At 35.5% G+C, this 20,610-nt stretch overlaps 1 protein-coding gene and 1 pseudogene across 1 annotated transcript in view; both read left to right on the forward strand.

Annotated features, from left to right (window-relative positions):
* The window catches only part of UBAP2 (ubiquitin associated protein 2), a 95,427-nt gene that overhangs the window by 47,015 nt on the left and 27,802 nt on the right, over nucleotides 1–20,610 (forward strand). Inside the window, exons 6-9 of the mRNA XM_031447277.2 lie at nucleotides 801–878; nucleotides 8,779–8,833; nucleotides 10,392–10,495; nucleotides 18,202–18,254. Of these exons, the coding sequence (XP_031303137.1) occupies nucleotides 801–878; nucleotides 8,779–8,833; nucleotides 10,392–10,495; nucleotides 18,202–18,254 (290 nt within the window). The remainder of the gene's footprint in view (nucleotides 1–800; nucleotides 879–8,778; nucleotides 8,834–10,391; nucleotides 10,496–18,201; nucleotides 18,255–20,610) is intronic.
* On the forward strand, nucleotides 11,364–11,542 carry LOC116151814 (U1 spliceosomal RNA; annotated as a pseudogene).

Raw genomic sequence — 20,610 nt, forward strand, 5'->3', positions numbered from 1 at the left:
CTTTTGCTAGTTTATTTATTACACAGACACTTATTGAGTACAGTGTAGCAGATCCTTCTGATAGGCATACAGCAGTGAACAAAAACATCTTTCAGTGGAGGTGGAGAGAGATGAAACAATAAAGAGAAGTAACATGTTGCATATTAATATAATATTTTAATGGTGTTATGAAGAAATAATGCTATGGAGAAAAATGAAAGCAGAGAGGGTTTGGCAAATTTTAATGGGGTGGTCAAGGACGGCCTCACAACTCATGGAGTTAAGCCCTGAAAGAGATGAAGGGAGCAAGTTGTGCCAGTATTGTTCATAATATTTCTGTATTCTATAGAGTCATTAATGTCGAGTTGACATTATATAGAGTTGAGGAGAAGAAAAGACTGTGTTGGCATCTTCTGAAGAGCACCCTGGAAGAACCTCTAACAATAATTTCCTCAAGAACTCAATGTTTCCTTGGTCTCGCTCTTTCGCTGTTCTATGCCTTTCCACGCTTTGAACTTAACCAGTGAGCAAATTTTGTGGTGTATAGTTGCACAACAAAGATAAGTTTTGGAAACAAACTTACTTTAGGGGAGGGCAAGTCCAAACAGAAAAAATAAAAAGTGGTATGTCATTTTAGTTTCTTTTTGAATTTTCACCTATGAATTAAGCTGTCGCTCACTTTCTGAGCCACTCTGGTTTTGTTTTTCTTGTTTTCCATACCCTTTGCTTAAATTTTAACGATTTAAAAAAAGTCTTTTTGTCCTTGTTTTTAATAACTATTTGGTACAATTATGTACAAGGGGTCCTCTTTTCTTCCTTAGTTAGGGGTGAAGAGAACGGAATTGACTGCAGTCAAGGGGACAAGCCTTCAGACCGTGGAAAGCGAGCTCGTGGTAGAGGTAAGACAGAATAAGGGGGAAGGTGATGCTTGTGATGGGAAGGAGGCCGGGTGCACTCAGAGCACCAGGGCACGGCAGTGTACTCTGAAAGAAGGATTGATCTGAAATCTTTTGATTCCTTTGCTGATGCCTAAGAATGAAGTGTTTTTGGATCATGTAATTCTGAGGAAACCGAGATGGTTTTCAAATGAGCGGAGAAGGCCCTTTATAGGTATACTTTAGAACTTGAAGCTCTGATCAAAAAGTCATTATTAAATTCTCCTATATTGGACTTTAACAGCTGTGTTTTACCCATGTGATAAATGGTTTTAAGATTAAAATTGTTTGCCCCTTGATTACCATGCCCAGTGTTTTCTGTTTGTGATCATTTCTTAACAATTATTAATTTGGGATGCCTCTTCAAGAATGTAGTTCCACATACTTTAGAGTTGTAAGTGAATTTCCTCACAGTTATTAAATCAAGATACCTGATGTATAGGCAGATCTTGTTTGGGTTCAGTGGAGAAGCTACCTGAATTAACTGACGTTTTGTTTGATACGTTGTTGAATGCAGTTGTGAATGTTCTCCAGCTGAGTGTTTGGGGCCGAATTTTTTTAATCAGAAATATTAAGGGTAGAAATAATGCAGGTGGTACATATACTGTCGACTTCCTTGGCTGTTCATCCAGCTGTCATTTACTAAACTTCTGTATGGGCCAAAGGTAAATGATTTTCAGAGATCAGAAAAGGGCAAAATTATGTACTAATTTGCCAGGCACAGTGAAAAATAAGATTGTAATTTTCTAACAGATTTTAGTTATAATTCCCTTTTCTAGCCTTTTTTTTATTGTGATGACTTTCAAACATAGAGAAAAGTGGAGACAATATTTAAACGAACCCCATGTCCCTTCATGTTTAATCAGTAACGCTTAAGGATTTTAGCCATTTATGCTTTATCTCTTTTCTCCCTTTCTTGCTGCAGAAATAATTTAAAGTAGATTTTTGGGGTCAGTTTACTCCTAATTACTGTGGGAAACACCTGAAAAATGTAGATGCTTTCACATGTAAACATAATGCTTATTTTCACACTTAACTTTGTTATCTAATACTTAATCTATACATAAATTTCTCTCGTTATTTATGTCTTTTCATAATTGATTTCTTTGAATCAGGATCCAAACAAAATTTATACATTACTATTTACCTTACATACATTATACATTTTGACCATACTTGTGGGCACGTGTTGCTAACTTCACACTGGCTGTCCTTCAGAACACTAATCTACATTTGTGATTAAATTAGCTAAAATGTTAAATTTTAGTGAATTGCCCCTTTCCTTAATTTTAGTTAATTTTAGTAAATTGCCCCTTTCCTCCTTATCTACACAGTGTTGGCTTAAAAAGTATTATGAAATAGCATGAATTTAATATGCTAATATATAGTTTGAGGGTAATTTATATTAAGAATTTAATATCTCTGTATTACATTAAAATCATACAAATAAAATGGGAGTATATTTTACAGTATGAAAAGTATAAACTGTTGCAAATGAAGTAAAATTAAGTTCCTTTTATATCCCAGTTTTTGTATACCTTTCCCTGAATGTCTTCTCTGTATTCAGAGGAGTAAGAATCAGTGTGACACTGATAATTTTTCATTTAAAGTTTAAATACTCACAGAAGGGTATCTTGTGAGATATGTGTTTTTGTGAGAAAACAATAGCCCCTTCAGAGGAGAACTGGAGTTGTGCCAGGTGGTATTCAGTGTCCTGGTCTTTGCTTTTTGGAAAGTGTACCTGGTAGTTGGTGCAAAAACCTTCGGAACTTTATAAATGTTGACCATTCAGAGGTACATGGCCATCAAATGATACTGGGTTTTGTGTGCAAAATACGGAATTTGGCCGTTATTTATGAAGTATCTACTGCATAACTGGAAGAGTTCCTGAGTAGTACTTACTTAATCCTGAGTTTATATTGAAGATCATGTTACAAATCTATGAGATTTGGAGTATTCTAGGTAACGTTCTTTGTCACATGCCATGCTAGTTAGTGAAAAACTAAGTATAATTCTGTGTTCCAGGATGAAACTGCTTACTATTGTGTAAGAAGTTACAGTCAAGCCACTGTCTGCTTTTATTCCTATGAGTTTCTTAACCTTGTTATTTGATGCGTGGTTTGGCATCATGTGTGTATTGTTTTGTCTTTTGGTGTGATCGAATCTGGTAAGATAATAATACTTGAGGTTGCAGGGGAGTGATTTCCTTTTGAATGGAAGAAAAATAATGCATGAAAAATAACAGTTTACTACCAAACCTTTCTCACTCCTTACCTTAACATACTTCACTGTTTTGTATTTATATACAATTGAAAAGTAATTGTTGAGCACTGCCATGTGCTAACATTGTAGTTTTAATTTTTGAATTTTCTGCAATGCCTTCTCGGGTCCTGGTATAAAAAGTATTTTACAAAATGTAGTGCTCTTAAATTAGTTGCTAAACAGCTACGTTATTTTTGGTAATTGAATAGTGACATTATTACGCCCCTAAAAGAGTCCATGTTTATGAAATTGAGGTTACATATCAGCATTAAATGCAACAACTGATATTTAGGTACTTGTTAGCTTGTTGAAGATACCACTGCAGATAAGATGTGATCCCTTACATCCTCAGTGAAAGGAGAAGAGACAGTCAAGTAAAGCACTGTTCACTTAAGAAAATGATTGGTGATGCAGTCAGTTGTCAGTAGGGTCTCCTTTAGGTTGACCTGGGGAAGTCTCTGAGGAGATGGATTTAAGGTAAGGAGGAGGAAAGCATATGAAAATCTGTGTAGGAACGTTCTGTGGAGAAGGAACATCTTAGCTAGGGTAAACATGGAAAGCAACTTGGATTTTTCACAGAATAAGTAGTAGTTACTGGAATATGAAATACACACAGAAGTGCTTAGGGTGTGGCTTTAACATTTTACTTTGAAATAAAAAAAATACAGCAGAATTTTACATGATGTTTACAAAGTCCCCAAACTTTAATATTTTACTACATTTTCTTTATCATTTTTCTCTCTGTATGTACATTATTTTTTTCTGAAACCTTTGCATATAAATTTCAAACATGCCATTTTACCCCTTAATATTTTAGCGTGTAACTCCTAAAAATATATTCTCTCACAGAGCTACCTTAAATGATAAAATCAAGAAATCACTATTGATACAATGTACAGGCCTTATTTAAAAATTTCCAGTTATCCTGCTAATGTTCTTTATAAGCTTAAAAGATAATCTGGTTCAGGTTCTAATCCAGGATCACACACTGTGTTTAGTTCCCCTTGTCTCTTTTAGCGTCCTTCAATCCAGAACAGTTCATCGATCTGGAATAGTCTTTGTCTTTCATGGCCTCGGCCCTTTGGATGCATGTGGACTCTTGTGTAGAAATGTCCTTCATTAACAATCTGAGAAGCTTCCTCATGATTAGATTCATGTTGTCTGTTTTTGGCAGGAATGCTGCAGAATGAGATCAGCTGTCCTCAGTACATCATATTGGAGGGTACACAATACAGTTTTGTCCTATTGCTAGTGATGTTAGGTTTGCTTTCTTAAGGAAGATTACTCCCTCCTTTGTAATTAATACATATTTTGGGGGGGGGGCCAGTATTCTGAGACTGTTTAAATAACCTTTTTCCCCATCAGACGTTTACTCATTCATGTTAGAATCCATTAATTCTTTCCTGAAATAATTGACACACTTATAATCAGACCAGCTGAAGAAAAGCTAAAAAGAGGAATATGAGTGTAGACTCTATGCTTTGTTCCTCAGTGAATCCCAGGGGCATTTTGCTATTGTCATGTAACTCATTATTCTGCTTTGGGGTTGAGGAAGGAGTATTCCTGTCTCTTTGTGGATATACTCTGACCTGGGGACAGAAAGACACAACTTGCCCAACTCCTAAGTCTCCCAGTGACACAAGCACCAGAGAGATGCCCTGCTCTCTGTGAGTGCTGAACAGGCCTCTGGGAAGTTGGGCAGCTCATAGTCAGCACAGCAGCCATCTTTATCACTGGACCAACCTGGAAAATCTGGGGACTTTTGCCTATACGAAGAACTTTAGAACTAGTCAGGAACATAAAGATCTTTAATTTCATGATCCAGAGTGTGCAGTGATAAATTCAGGAGCACACAGCTACTGGCACTTCTGGCTGTTATCAGTGCCCTCCTTAGAGTCTCCTGGGGATGATGGTAAGGGGTTGCTTTCTGTCTTCTTAGATTAGAATCACTCTCCCTACTCACTTTTCTTTAGGTTAAACATGTTCAGCTCTAGCGGTCTGTTACTAGGATTTCCCCCCACCAGAGGTAGTTAGCTGTTTATTGAGTTTCGGCTTTTTTCATGGGAAATGAGCATCTTTCCTACTCTGGCTCTCAGTGTAAGACATATATGTGGAACATTAAAAGCTTGAGCAATTAATTCAACATAGATGTAGTACAGAGTTCCTAGAGAGACCTTTCTGAGTAAAGGTATAGCATTTATCATAACATTGGTTTATTCTTTATGATCATCTCCTTTAATCTTGTATTTCTTTATTAAAAGATCCCGAGTCTTTATTCTGCTTTTAGATGAAAGCAGTTATCTGTAACAGATAACAGTGTAGGGGAATGGTATATACAGAGAAAACAATATTACTAGTAGCCTGGTGAATAGGAAAGAACAATTTTGTTATCTTGCTAAAATTTACATGAAGATGTGCTCGAGTTTTTAAAAATCTGAAGATATTTGGCTTGTTTTTGTTTCATACTTGGGTGCAGCTACTGCCCTCTGGAGACATGGAGATAGGTAGTTGATCCTGACTTTTTCCAGGGAACTTGAAGGATTTCTTGAATTTTGGGTCGTAAGGTATGTTTTTCTTTTATAAATTCCTTTCTCTTGTTTCATGCGCATCCTACTTTCTGGCTCAAGTGTTAAATATTTTTTAATGATTTCTTAGCAGAATCTCTTTCTAAGAATTTGCCACTAATTCTTAATATTTAACCGTGGTTGGTGCCATTTGTCACACAGTATGCCACTGAATGGGTGCACGTGAACCCACATATTAAGAGAAGTTGTGTTTTTCTTTTGCTTTCTTCATTGATAACAGTGTTTATAATAGCCAAAAAATTCTTGATGTAATTTACATATCATAATTCACTCATTTAAACTTATAATTCAGTGTATGTTAGTATATTTATAGAATTATGTAACCATCACCATAATCAATTTCAGAACATTTCCATCACCCTTCACAAAGAAAACGCTGTACCCTTTAACTATCAATTCCCAGTTCCTCCACCTTCCTCATCACCCCACCTCGCCTCAGAAGTAAACAACTAGTAATCTACTTTCTGTCTCTATAGACTTGCCTGTTCTGGACATAACATGCAGATGGAATCTTGCAGTATGTGCTCTTTTGTGACTGGCTTCATTGACCTAGCTTAATGTTTTAAAAGTTCATCAGTGTTATGCCATATATCAGCACAGTGTTCCAGCATATATCAGTCCTTCAGTTCTTTTTATAGCCAAATAATATTCCATTGCATGGGTATACCAAAGTCTGTTTGTTTTTTTACAGTTAAGGATTATGTATCCTGAGAACTGGTTTTCTTGTGTGATTCCCCTGCCCCCTAACTTTAAGATTAAATTACTTTGTTCATAAATTTTGGGTTGTAGTCTTGCCAAAACTTGTACATTGAAAGCTTTCTTCTTGGGGGTATTGCTTGGTTGGTAGAGCGCATGCTGAGCTTGTGTGAGGTACTTGGTTCAGTTCCCAGTACCTCCATTTGAAAAGGGGGGGGGGAGAAAGCTTTCTTCTTAGAGCTAGTTTTTTTTTTTTTTTCCTTTTAACCCGAGTTTCTGACTTTTCTGTAGGCCATGGTGAACTGTGTGTGAAGTCTCACCTTTGCCTTTTGACAGTGTTGAAATAGACAGTAGCCCCTGATATGCATGATTAGGATTCTTCCACTTTTATATATTTTTTTGTTGAAGTATAGTCAGTTTACAATGTTGTGTCAATTTCTGGTGTACAGCACAGTGCTTCAGTCATACATGAACATACATATATTTGTTTTTGTATTCTTTTTCACCATGTTACTACAAGATATTGAATATTGTTCCGTGTGCTATACAGTATGAACTTGTTGTTTATCTATTTTATATATATTTGTTAGTGTCTACAAATCTTGAACTCCCAATTTATCCCTTCCAACCCCTTCACCCCACCCAGTAACCATAAGTTTGTTTTCTATGTCTGTGAGTCTGTTTCTGTTTTATAAATAAGTTCGTTTGTTTTTGTGTTGTTTTTTTTTTTAGATTGGGTTCCTCCACTTTTAAAGATATTTCCTTCTGTTTTCCTGTCTCTAGAAATAGGGTAGATTTTTGTCAAGACCATATTAATAGTTTAACTTGAACTACTGGATAAGTTAGTTATACATGATTAAATATACATTTAGTTATGTTAGCATAGCTAATATATCCCCTGGCAACCTCCTTTCTCTAAATTTGACTACTCTTAGGTAACGTCATATAAGTGGAATCATGAAATACTTGTCTTTTTGTGACTGGTCTGTTTCACTTAGCAAAATGTCCTCAAGGTTCATCCATGTTGTAACATGCGTCAGAATTTCCTTCCTTTTTAAGGCTGAATAATATTACACTTTATGTATATGCCACGTTTTATTTATCCATTCATTCATTGATGGACACTTGAATTGATTCTGTCTTGTCTATTGTGAGTAAGTCTGCTATGAATATGAACATGGGTGTACAAATACCTCTTCAAGACCCCATTTTGAATTTTCTTGGGTACATACCCACAGGTGGAATAGCAGAATCATATGATAATTCTATTTTTTTTGGAGGGGGTGGAGAGTGGAATTGCCATACTGTTTTCCACATTCCATTTTACATTCCCCTCAAATAGTGCACAAAGGCTTCAATTTCTCTGCATTCTTGCCACCACTTATTTTCTATTCTCTCTCTCTCCACTGTAATGAGTGCCAGGTTTCCGTAATGATTAGTGATGTTGAGAGTCTCTTCATTTGCTTATTGGCCATTTGTGTATCTTTTTTGGAGAAATGTCTATTTTAAGCCCCTTGTCTATTTTTGAATCCAATTGTTGAGTTGTAGAATTTATTTATGTATTCTTGATGTTACTCTCTTATCAAATAAATGATGTGCAAATATTCTTAGGTTGCCTTTTTACTCTGTTCGTATCTTTTGATGCATCAGTTTAATATCTCTTTTCCCTTTTCTCGCCTGTTTCTTTGGTGTTATATCCAAGAAATCATTACCAAATTTAGTGTTGTGAAGGTTATGCTCTATATTTTCTTCTAAGAGTTGTATAGTTTTAGCTCTTGCATTTCAGTCTTTACTTCAAACTTTAGGATTTGATTAAGAAAAACTGGAGAGTTGCTGAATAAAACTATTTCTTCTTGTTGTTTGTCTGCTCTCTTATTTACTGCCATTTTGGTCATTGGTTAAAAGCCCTAGTATTAAAAATGGTATATGATAGTACCTTCAGTTTACTTAGCGTTTTCTTCTTTTTGGTTCTCATTTTGTTTTATAGTAGACGCTTATGATGTCATGCTGTTTGCACCAGTTGATTTAAAAAGACCTAGAATATATTTTTAAGTATAACCTGCCTATGTTAAGCTGCTACATATGATAAATATCATACAAGCAAAATTAAATTCTTTCTTATGCTTTGAAATTAGTAACTATAGGTATTCGTGTCATTAGAGACCAGCAGATTGGGTGCACTGTTGGGGATGTTGGTGCTGTTAGGAACAGTGACAGTAATGTTTGGGTAGTTGGGTAGTGGTGTATATTGGATGAAGTTGGTAGAATTATAATTGTGAAGGACGTAAATATCATTTACACTTTTTTTTTTTAATTGAAAGGATTTGGACGTGGCAGAGGGAGAGGGACAGGAAGATTCTCAACCCAAGGCATGGGGTAAGTCTTAACCATCCTATTTTTGAAGTTGCTACCTTCTCTAGTTGTTACTCTTTTCCTTCCTCTGTCTTATACTCAGTTTATTTATCCTGGTGAGTCAGATATTTTCTATGCTTAAAGAGAAAATATTGTAAAAGCAAAACAGCATGAATAAAATTGTATTGCAGTAAGCTTTAGAGCAGAATTTCTAGCCCCAGATCTATTGATACTTTGGATTGGATAATAGTTTGTTCAGGTGGTGGGGTTCCCTTGACGTTATAGGATGTTTAGCAACATCCCTGGCCTCTCCCTATTAGATGCCAGTTGCACCCCTCCTCAAGTTGTGACAATCAAAAATGTCTCCAGACCTCGCCAAATGTTCCCTGGGAGGGAGGTGCACAACCACCCCAGTTGAAAACCATTGCCTAAGAGTTATGTTGGTAAATCCAGCAATTGTCTTTGAATGGTAAGTAAATGCAATGTTTATTTGTGAAAAGTGATCATTTTTACCCTGAATTGTAATAGTGAAGAATAAGTATATCGTTATTAAATAGGTTATATAGTTATTTATTCATTATTTCTAGTTGTTCTTTCACTTTTTGCTGTTATCCAAAACATTAGCTCCCCCTGGATTTTGATTAAAAGTTTTTAAATATCTTACAAAAGCCATAAGTAGATGACAGTCAGGAAAGGAAAGGAAAAGAAAGGAATTAGTTCCAGGAAAAGCCCTTTATCTCTCCGTATCTATCAGGGCACCACTGTTGGGTGTCACTGCCTTCAGATGGTGATTCCTGCCATCTCTGTTTTTTCTGCATGAACTCCCTGTGGACAAAGGGAAGATGAAAACACAGGAAGCAAACTTGCCAGAACATTTAAACATGTAAACCCAACCCAGTAGCTTTAAACTGTTTGTGTATTTTGCTGTTAATTAAAAAAAATTCTTTTGTGATTCTTTTGTCAATGATACCCCAATAATACTGAATTTTTTTTTTAAATTCTGTTGTAAAAATTTTAGAGATGGTATTTAATTTGGCTCGAGTTAGACTTCTGAATCATGGGTATTTAGGATTTTAATTAAAAAGAGAGGTCCCAAACAAAATGTTTTCTTTTTATCTATATTATTATTTCTAAACAAAAAGGATTATATTCTTCTATTTTAAAAGGTTCAAAGCCAAACTTGAATTCTGACTTGGAAAGAAAAGACCTGTTGCCTGTTTAAGTCTAGACTTGGTTTTTGGTGGGGAGTGGGGCGAGGGGCTTTTCATTAGAGCCCTTAACCTGCCTAGAACTATTACAGGTCTCCACACCTGCTTTAGGATGCAGAGGACAACAATTTAGGGGGGGAGTAGGGGCAGCACACAAGAGTACATGGAAGATCCCTAGGCAGCTTCTGCTTTTCAGAAGATCTGCATTCTGATGGCTAAAAGAATTGACTGTAACTAAATAGGAGAAGGGGTGGTAGGGTGAAATTTCTTATATTGGTTCTTAGGGGTTGTTTCTGGGAAGATGATGTACAGTTAATTCTGTGACTTTGGTGAGTGCTTCATTTGCATTTATTCTTTATTTATTTCAAACCAAGGACATTTAATCCTGCGGACTATTCAGATTCGCCATCTATAGATGGGTGTGGGACAAAATCGGTAGTTTGGGAAGCTGCTCAGAATGGTGCGGATGAGGGAACTGGTAAGTGTCTGTTCTCGCCAGAGATGAGTTTTAATGTTTGAGCTCTTAACTTACAGAGATGACATTAAAGAACTCTGATGGAGAGAAATGAAAAACAAGCAGCTGTCCTATCTCTGAGACTGTTAGTTGGTTCTTAACCTCCAAAGTCTCTCATTTATAAATCTCATTGATGATAAGGTATATGATTTTTCCCTTTCTCACTCTGAGGAAGAGGCTGTATTCTATGTGTGTAAGTCAGTACAAACCCACACTCAACTCTCAGTGTGTCAGGGATATATAGAATTTCTTAGTGGAAGACTGGAAACAGAAAGTACTTACCATTCCTAACAGTGGACACAAATTTAGCCAGACAAAGAGGTAGATGATGAGAGATAGCTTTGGGGCAGCAATTGCTTTTGCAGACTTTTTTGTATCTTGTAATTTTAGGATAATTTTTTCCCCCTAAAATTCATGGATGAATACTTGTTAATTGGCTTATTTAATAGAGCTCTTTTGAGGATTTGTTCATGATAGTATATATTAATTGTTGTGATTATATTTATAAAACAGAATTTGACACTTCATAAATTATAACCCAAAATACAAAGATATAGCTCAATAAATATCTAAAAAAGACAGTGTCACCATCACAGAAGCACAATCAATGAATTAGAAATTAAAGATAGTATAGAGAGGACCAACAAAAGTTATAAAAATTGTAGTTTGAAAAGACTAGTGAAATTGATAAGCTTATTGTGAGACTGATAAAGGCAAGGAGAAGAAACAGATACAGTTGATTGTAGGAATAAGAAGAGGAATCTTGATAATAGATTATAATTATAATTAATTAATGCTACAGCTATTAAAAATCATAAAAAGATTCTTTGTCATACTTACCTGAGAGGGGAGATACCATGAACACAAAGGTGATTTTCCCAGGGCGAGGCTCATCCATTGCACTCTGGATGTGCTGACCCCTGCAGTTTCCCCAGATGTGGGAAGCTCAGCTGCATAATTTGTGGTAGTGGGGGCTGCATTTAAAAAAAAAAAGAAAGATGCTTTGTCAATTTTTTTGCTAACATTTGAAATTACAGATTAATCTCACTCTTCAACACATATATAAAAAATTTAAGCCAAAATATTAAAAAAACAGAATTCAGTGAACTAGAAAAAGGATAGTATATAATGGCCATGTTAAAATTTATACTTGGTATTCAAGTATAACATTAAAAAAAATCAAACAATTCCTAGATATATACCCAATAGAATGGAAGAAATAGGTCAATATAAAACCCAGATGTCTTTCAGTGGATGAGTAGATAGATAAAATTTTCTACATTAGGCAAATACATAAGAGACAGATGTAAATTGGTGGTTGCTGAGGCTGGGAATGTTTGGGAGAAACTGGGAGTGACTACTAATGGGTTCAGGGTTTTTTGGAGTGATGAAAATGTCCTGGAATAGATAGTTGTGATTGTTGTACAACTTGTGAATATACTAAAAACTAACTGTGCCTTCAAAGGATAGATTTTATGCTATGTGAGTTATATCTCAGTAACAAAGATGAGTATCATTCACTCCTTTAGCAGAATAAAAGAGAAAATTCATATAATTTCAATAAGGAAAGGCATTTGACAAAACCCAACATCCACTCCTGATTGCTGCAAAAGTTACAGCAAACATTACAGTTAGTGGTGATTTATAGAATGTTGTTCCTCTGTAGCAAAGTCAAGGGGTTTACTCTCATTACTATTACTTTTTTTTTTTTAATAAAAGGCTAAAGATTTAGTTGAACTGAAGAGAAACAGGAGAATTACTCTTATTATTTCTATTCACCACTGTACCAGAGGTCCTAACCATTGAATTAAGGAATGAAAAAGAAAAGGAGTGGAAAGGGAGGAAGAAACCTGTCATTTTGGCAATAATGTAAAAGAATATAGATTAATTATTAAAATTAATAAGGTGCTAGGTAGTTCAGTTAACAGGTAATTTTCTGTAAACCATCAACAAAGAGAAAATGGAAAAGTCAAGATAACCTAAGTCTAATAATATGCAAGATAAGATTTCTGCCTATGAAAATGTAAAGTATAGAATAAAATCTTAATCAGTTAAAAAAAGAAAATGGAAAATATGAAATCTTACAGTAAAGTACAAAGTTGAGAGGTTGAGGGGGGAGGGTATAGCTTAAGTGGTAGAGCGCATGCTTAGCATGCACGAGGTCCTGGGTTCAGTCTCCAGTCCCTCCTCTAAAAATAAGTGAACCTAATCACCCCCCCAAATAAAAAATAATTAAGTATTACAATAAAAAAAATCTTGAGAGGTTGAAGAAGGAATAATAAATGATAGTACAGAAACATGAAGTAAATCTGACAGTATGTGCAAGATTTATATGTTGAGAATTATATAACTTGATGATGAATATCAGATGACCCCAAAAGAGGGGGAGGTACTCAGTGTTTATGAATTGGAAGACTCAATATTATTGACATGTCGTTTCTCCCCACATTGATGATACAGGTTCGGTACACATTTAGTAAAAATCCTAGCAGGTGTTTTGGTGTAAATTGATGACTTGATTCTAAAATTTTTATAGAAAAGTGTAGGAATGAACGTAGCACAAACAATTTTGAAAACTAACAACATTCAAAGACTCACGCTTGTTAATTTTAAGAAGTTACCTAAAGCTACAGTAATCAAGACTTGAAATTGGCAAAAGCGTAGAGATAGATCAATTGTATAATAACAAATCTAGAAATAAACCCACAGACACATGGCTAATTGATTTTTGGACAAAGGTTTCAAGGCCGTTCAGTGGCATACATTATACTCTATATAAAAAGATAACCAGAAGTGTATAATAGCTCTACACATGAAATCTGAAAGCACAACTTAAAAACAAAAAATACGGGGTAAATCTTAGCCACCTTGGGTTAGGCAAAGATTTCTTATATAGGAGATAAGCATGAGTCATAAAAGAAAAATACAGTTCCTCAGAAGAGACTAAAGTGAAAGAATAAGGCATAGTTTGGAGGAAATACTTATTTAAAACTTCTGTTTGAAAAGGGACTTTATATAGAATATATAAAGAACTCTCACAACTCATTAATAACAAAATAAGCAACTTGATAAAATAAATGAGCAATTAAAAATGAATGAAAAATGAAAAAGTTGTGGAAATGGGTGGTGATGATTATATAACATTGTAAATTACTTAATGCCAATGAATTGTACACTTAAAAAAGATTATCATGGTAAATTTTTAATACTGGAACAAAAAATTAACATAGAACTATGCACGCACTTTGTGTCTATGTCTTTTTGTTGTTGCTATTTTACTATAATTAGATGCAGTTTGGTCATTGGGCAAGAATGGGTGAAGGATAACTTCTTGTGAATCTATAATTATTTTAAAATTAAAAGTTAATGAAATATGAACAAAAGATATGAAGCAAAAGATGCTTCACAAAGGGAGATACATGGGTGAGAAGAACATAAAAATATGCTCATCATTATTGGTCATTGGGGAAATACAAATTAACCACAGTAGGTTACCACCAGTAGGTTCTTCCATTAAAATGGTTTTAAAAGAAAACTGAGAGTACCAAGTATTAGTGGAGATGGAGTGGTAAATTGAACTCATACATTCCTAGTGTGGAAGCATACATTTACCGTACAATTTTACAATCCCAACCCTAGGTTTTTACTGAAGAGGAATGAAAAGATATCCACACAAAAACCTGCTTGTGATGTTTATAGCAGCTTTATTTATAACCTCTATTGATTTTTAAGTCAGATGTTTGAAACAGAAGGTCAAATCAGTCCATTAACTGATGTGCTTCTTTCTTCTTATTCATCCTTCTGCCTTCTTTAACCCTTCCCCCTCCATCTCCTTATTCTCGTTTACAGTAGCAGATTCCTTGCTGGAAAATATTTAGATAAGCAAAACACGTTTGATGTAAAATACAGTTAAAAGATGTTGTCATCTGATGGGGTGCTGGCTGTTTCTTAGAGTCCTCACAGAATGGTGTTGTCTTGTTGATAATAAAGTTCTGAGTCTAACCCACAGCCTTAAAGGCTCAGAAACCTGACTTTTGGCACAACATTGTAAACTGACTGTACTTCAATAAAAATATGTTAGAACAGAACAAAAAAGAAAAGAAAAAGAACAATAAAATATGTGCGAATTAAAAAAAAAAAAGGAAACCTGACTTTAGGACAGGTTAATAGTCAGATCCATTCCTTAGTCAGACTCACATTAACCAAGATAGAAAAACTGAAAGATAGTCAAAATACTAATTTATAAATGTACTAAAAACAAACTTGTTAAACAGATTGGAATGCTGTGTCTGACAAGTGAGAAGGGAATTTGGTGAACATGGGAATGAGAACAAGGGATGCAAATTGAATGCTCAGGGTCCGTCTGGCTGATGAGATTTATGGCTGAATCATAGCAGTCTGTCATAGCTGGACTGCAGTAAGTTTACTTTTTCTTGGACACACAGTGTATATCTGTGTGTAAAAGAAGCATCAGAAAGCTTTGATGCTTTCCCTTTTCAGTTTAATTTGCTGACCAGTTTCTCTTCTGATGAATACCTTAATTGCTTTGATATGTTAATACCTTCCATTTTACATTGATCCACAGAACTGGCAGCAAATCCTCCAATTGTAGCTCAGGATCTGTCAAACAAAACTTCTTATGGACCCAAGGGTAATGCTTAGCTAAGAATCTTATAAAATGCTCAAAAGAGCTTCCATTTTTAAACCAAGGCTAGCTAATAAAAATTAATCAGGTGAATGTGAACTACATTTTTACAACTACTTGATAAAATAATCAGCTTTTGATAATGGAAATGTTTTTCACTTTGGCCTTCAAGGCAACCCAGATTTTGCATCATTGCTCCTTTTCCAAAGCTGCCTTTTTGTACTTTTGATATGTTCAAGTTAAATTGAACATAAAGCATGCATCTCACATTTATTGTTTTAAGCTGAGAATAAATTAATGTCGTTGAATTTTTCTCGTATGTTTGAGGTAAAGGTCTGTAGGTCTATAACAGGGACCAAGGTTTCACTGTAAAATTTTAATATTCCAAATTTAGATTATGGCCTGAGCCTGAATTGTTCTGTATTTAATGCCGTGCAGTTTCTGTAGTCTGCGTATCTAGGGTGGGTCAGTGCAACAGCCAGGCCTTGGCTTCTGATGTGGGGCTTCCCCTCTGTTGCCTGACATACCACTTTACCTGTTGAACTTCTGTTTACAGTTCTGGACATTGTCTTCTGCCTGATTTTAAATTACTCAGATTCTTATCCTATAAATTTGTGTTTTAACTATTTTCATAATACCCCTAAGTGGTAGGCCACTCTTATCATATGAAGGAATGTGTGTTTTAACTTATATCACTGAATTGTATACTGAAAAATGATTACCATAGTTAATTTTAGAAGTATTCTACCACAACATAAAAACTTTTGGGAAAAAAGTATGTTGAACTTTAGGTTACTTTTAATATTTTATAATTAGACTCTTGTAATGCCAAAGCATTGTTTCTCTGCCCTGGAATATTCCTTCTTTGTATGTCTTTCTGTTCAGATGTTTTCCAGCCACCAAGGTTTTTGCTGTGCTTCATCTTCCCCATAAACTTTCTCTTACTATTTTAGCTTTCACTAACTTTTTCATCCTCCAAATTTCTAATACATTAATCAGATCCATGTAATTTGCTATCATCATGCTTTACATCTAGGCTTTTAACCAAGTGTTAGTTGGCTGATGATTGATGACAGAATTCCTAAGGAAAATTCCACCTTAAATTGTTTCCTGTTATAATTTTAGATGTTTCAGGAATGATTTTTGAGGCTTTGAAATGCTTTCTCTTTCTTGATTCAAGTGTCCCTAAAACTGCTTAGATCGAGCCTCAGCTTTTTGCAGTTTGTCAGCCGTTAAGAGTACTGTCTTTGATAAATCTGACAGCATGAGCGTAGGGTAGGTTGGACGAAGGTGGCACTGAGAATGCTGTATACCAGCCAGCTTTGAAATTAGGCCACTTGTGAGCTTTTAAAACTATACATGTACTTAGAAGTCTGGAAGGAAATACATTAAAAGATTCGAGATTATATATTATACTTAAGAAAGGCCTGTTATAGGAGGAAGATGTTAGGTGTAGATGTATGGTTTGCCTTGGGTTCATTTAGCTTTATGCACAGTGTGCTCTCTAAGAGGAGGAGGAGTCTAGAGAACAAGGTCCCAGTACTTATTTCTAACTGGGACTAATTGCACCATGTGTTTTTTTGTTTTTTATTTTCCCCCACTGAAACTATTACTTCTTTCTGCTCTGATTTATGAAAATATTTTAATTTAAAGAGATATTTGGAGGGTACATAAATTCAATTGTGTTGTGACATTTCTGGAGAAATTAGGGAAACCATTTAAAGGTATGGTAAGTGAGCCAAAACAAAGGATCAGTTATCAGTTCAAATACTGAAATCTGTCACCATCAGGCTTTACTGTTATTTCAAGAATACATACAGTTGAGAGGCACAGAAGAGCAGGGAGTACCTCTACCCATGTTCTTTTCCTGTAATGCATATGCGCCGTGATCCACCGTGTGGGTGAGGTCTCTCCGTGATGTGCGTAGGTTTCTCACAGCAGGGGATATTTTCAGGTTTGAGACACCTCCCTTTTATACCCATAAGGTAGCATATCCTAGGTGATGTTTTATTAGGAGCTGTGCTCCATAGATTCCGCGTTGGCCGTGACCAATCTCAAATTTGGGACATACTACTGAAAGCATTACATAGAGAAAGACTCTTCCTAGGTAACCATCGGTTTATTTATGAGGTGGTTGGTTATTAGGTTACTGACATGATTCCAAAGAAGTTAGTTCTGGTCGTGTGCATTTTTTCCTTAGGAGTATGACCCTCCTCTTCCCACACACAAACCTCATTATAGATAAGGTGCTTAACCTATTTCTTCCATTGAAGGAACTGAAAAACATTCACAACCCCACTTCCTGGTGGTGGTTATAATTAGTATCTTGGTGTGTTTCTTTTAAAACCATTTTATCTGGGTGTGTATTCTCATGTATGCTTTAAAGTAGTGGACCTATACTTACACAGTATCTGTAAGTATTAAAATCAGCATATTTGAACTCATGCTTTTCTTTAAAGCTCTTACTTGTTTTACATGATGATTGTTCTGTAAGAAGTTTGAGCACATCCTGTGTACCTGCTCATCAGGAGTTACAGCAACAGACTTTATATGAATAGGACTGATGCTCAGCTCTGCTGGAGTCCTATCAGGAAAGCATACAGTGGAGCTAATATCGTATGAAAAGGATGCTTCTCTGAATTTGATAACTCAGTAATCTGCCTGAAATTAAGATCCAAAACAGAGCTGCCTGATATTGAATTTTCTTCTCTTAAATTCTATAAATCACAAGAATCTCCTTGTTAAATATGCTGTACCTCCTTACAGCAATTGCTCAGATGTTACCTACATTGAAGCAAAAATCAGTTTGAGACATTGCTTTTGAGTTTATGTGGATAGTACTGAGCCAAGTTGCATTTGAAAACATGACTGGTTTTCTTGAGATAGATTAAGAGCCTAATACTTCTGGGTTGTAAACTGAATTGCTCATGAGCTATGTGATACATCTTGTGCAGTACATGGTAGAGAATCATCTGGAGTAAGACAGTATTTGACTTGTGTTGTAAGCTGTGATTGTTGTTAACAGGGGCCTGGAAGAATTCTGTAGAAGAGTGGACAACAGAAGACTGGACTGAAGATGTAAGTGTTTAGCATCGGCTCTGACCCATCTTTCTTTTGGATTCTGGTAGGGGCATGTGTGCTTTGAGGAAAGCCTGAGACACCTTACAGCCCTCCATGGCTCCCTTTCAGACTCCTGTGATTACCGTGTTTTGTTTGTTTTGTTTTCTTTTCTTTTCAGCATATGCTCCTCAGAAGGAAGTTGGTGCTTTGAGATTTTTAAGAAACTTGGTTTTAAAGCTTCCATTTGAAAATGCCTGGGTGTTAAAAAGGAATGACATCATTTTTAAACTTAATTTTGTTTTATTTGGTCTTGGAACTAACAGACGCTATTGCCCTGGCCTGTGAACAGTTAATTATTCTTTATTATCTTTAAACAATTTTTTTACTATTTTTTATTGAAGTATAGTTGTTTTACAGTGTTGTACGTGTGTGTGTGTATGAATATATATCTGTATATATATGCTTATATTGTTTTTCATATTTTTCATTATAGGTTATTATAAGATATTGAATATAGTTCCCTGTGCTATACAATAGGACTTTATTGTTTATTTTATATATAGTGGTTAGTATCTGCTAATCCCAAACTCCTAATTTATCTATAACCTTTTTATTAAAGGAGAGAGTCTGTGTTTGAGGTTGAAATTAACCCAAATAAATCATTCTGGTTCTAGGCCCAACTGCTTCCCCTTTCACCCAGACTGGCTCTTTTTATGTTGATTTATTCCACTGACATTTCTGAGTGTACTGCATTAGCTTCTGAGAAGTGTTGATCTCTAAATTCTGGGTTTGGCATGAGATACTCTTAACACCATTTTTCTGTTTGACTCTCAAGACCCAGAACAGAAGTGTGTATGTACATGTTAGAGAGCTATGGCCAACACTGGGAGGGATAGAATAAAGAGGTTATAAGTATTGACCTTCAAAATTAAATAGAATGACCCGGACTGTTTGTTTATTTATTGAGATTATTCCCCCACCTCCCATTTTGTACTCAAAAGTTTTATTTATTTATTTTTTATTTTAAAGAAACAAACTACACTTCTGCTGCTGCTGCTGCTTTTTCTTTTTAAGCATGATTTTATCTCACTTGTCAGGGACTGAGCTGGGTAGGGTGTGAGACAAGAGGAGAAAGATACTCTCATTTGATGGGAAGTTTGGAGACTTAGGGTGTATTTTCGCTTCTGCCACATACCAGCCGTAAGCTTTTGGGATATGATATCACTAGGCTCCCTGTGACCTGTAATCTGGGGAGACTGGATTGAGTGGGTGGCTATTTGAATCAGCAGATGGATGGGTACTGGTGACAAGAGGAAGAATGTGCAGCCTGTTGGTACCTAACCTTATTTCCAACAGATCTGTGCTTTTAAATGTTTTGTGTTACTAGAATTTTTGCTAAGAGTTTGTTGGGAGAAAAAAGGCTTCCAGGGCTAAAAGCTTTAATTACCTTCCCTGTTGTCTGGGCCAATAGGCAGGTTAGAAAGCCAGCAGGCTATCAGAAGGCAAAAATACTCAAATTCTAGCTGAGTTCACCTGTTGACCTCAGATGAGGCATCTTTCCTTTCTGAGCCTCCTATTTTTCATCCTAAAATTAATATCATAATAACTGTCCTGCCTAACCAATGGGGTTTTTCTGTGTCTCAGATGAGGTCTTATGATGTAAGTCCACTAGCAAACAGTTCAGATGTACACACAGAGGTAGTACTATTCTGCAACATAGCCTATACTGTATCACAGTATAATTACTGAAAAGAATTAGCATAGGGAATGTGGACATCTTCTTTTCTCAGGAATTGTCAAAATTATGAAAATTTTTCTGAAATTATATATATAGAGTGATGATTGAAAGGTGAGTAATCTGAAATGCAAATCCTAAATTTCTTCCAGAGCTCAGGTGGATGAAACAATGCAGTTTTCTGTCTTTTACCGGGGTAGGATTTCGTGAGAAATGTAGTTCTCATTTACTTTGAACTTCATATTTTTAAGGCTTAAGATCTACTGTATTATTGCTTTTCAAGGAAGTACTACTCCTTTATTGGTTCTCTCCTGCTTGTCTTAATTTGTAAGATTATTTAAGGCAAAAATGGATTTCTCTGGGCTCTTAAGATACTGCCTTGGAATGGGGTGCAGCATAGCATAAGCCTTCCCTGTTGAAACAGTATAATCAATTCAGCACTGTTTATTTTTATGGAAAATGAACCCCTACTGTCTGCTTTGCCTCTGTCTTAGTATTAATGTGTGAGGAAGTCTAACTTTATACCATGTTTCAGAGCACTGAGACATGTAACATTGATGAGAATCATAGCAGTCTTTAAATAGCATTTTTATTAGTTTTTCACATTATGTCATTAGATCAACAGTTACCAGCCTTTAA

Source organism: Camelus dromedarius, chromosome 10, assembly GCF_036321535.1.
Source record: "Camelus dromedarius isolate mCamDro1 chromosome 10, mCamDro1.pat, whole genome shotgun sequence".
Lineage (NCBI taxonomy): Eukaryota > Metazoa > Chordata > Mammalia > Artiodactyla > Camelidae > Camelus > Camelus dromedarius.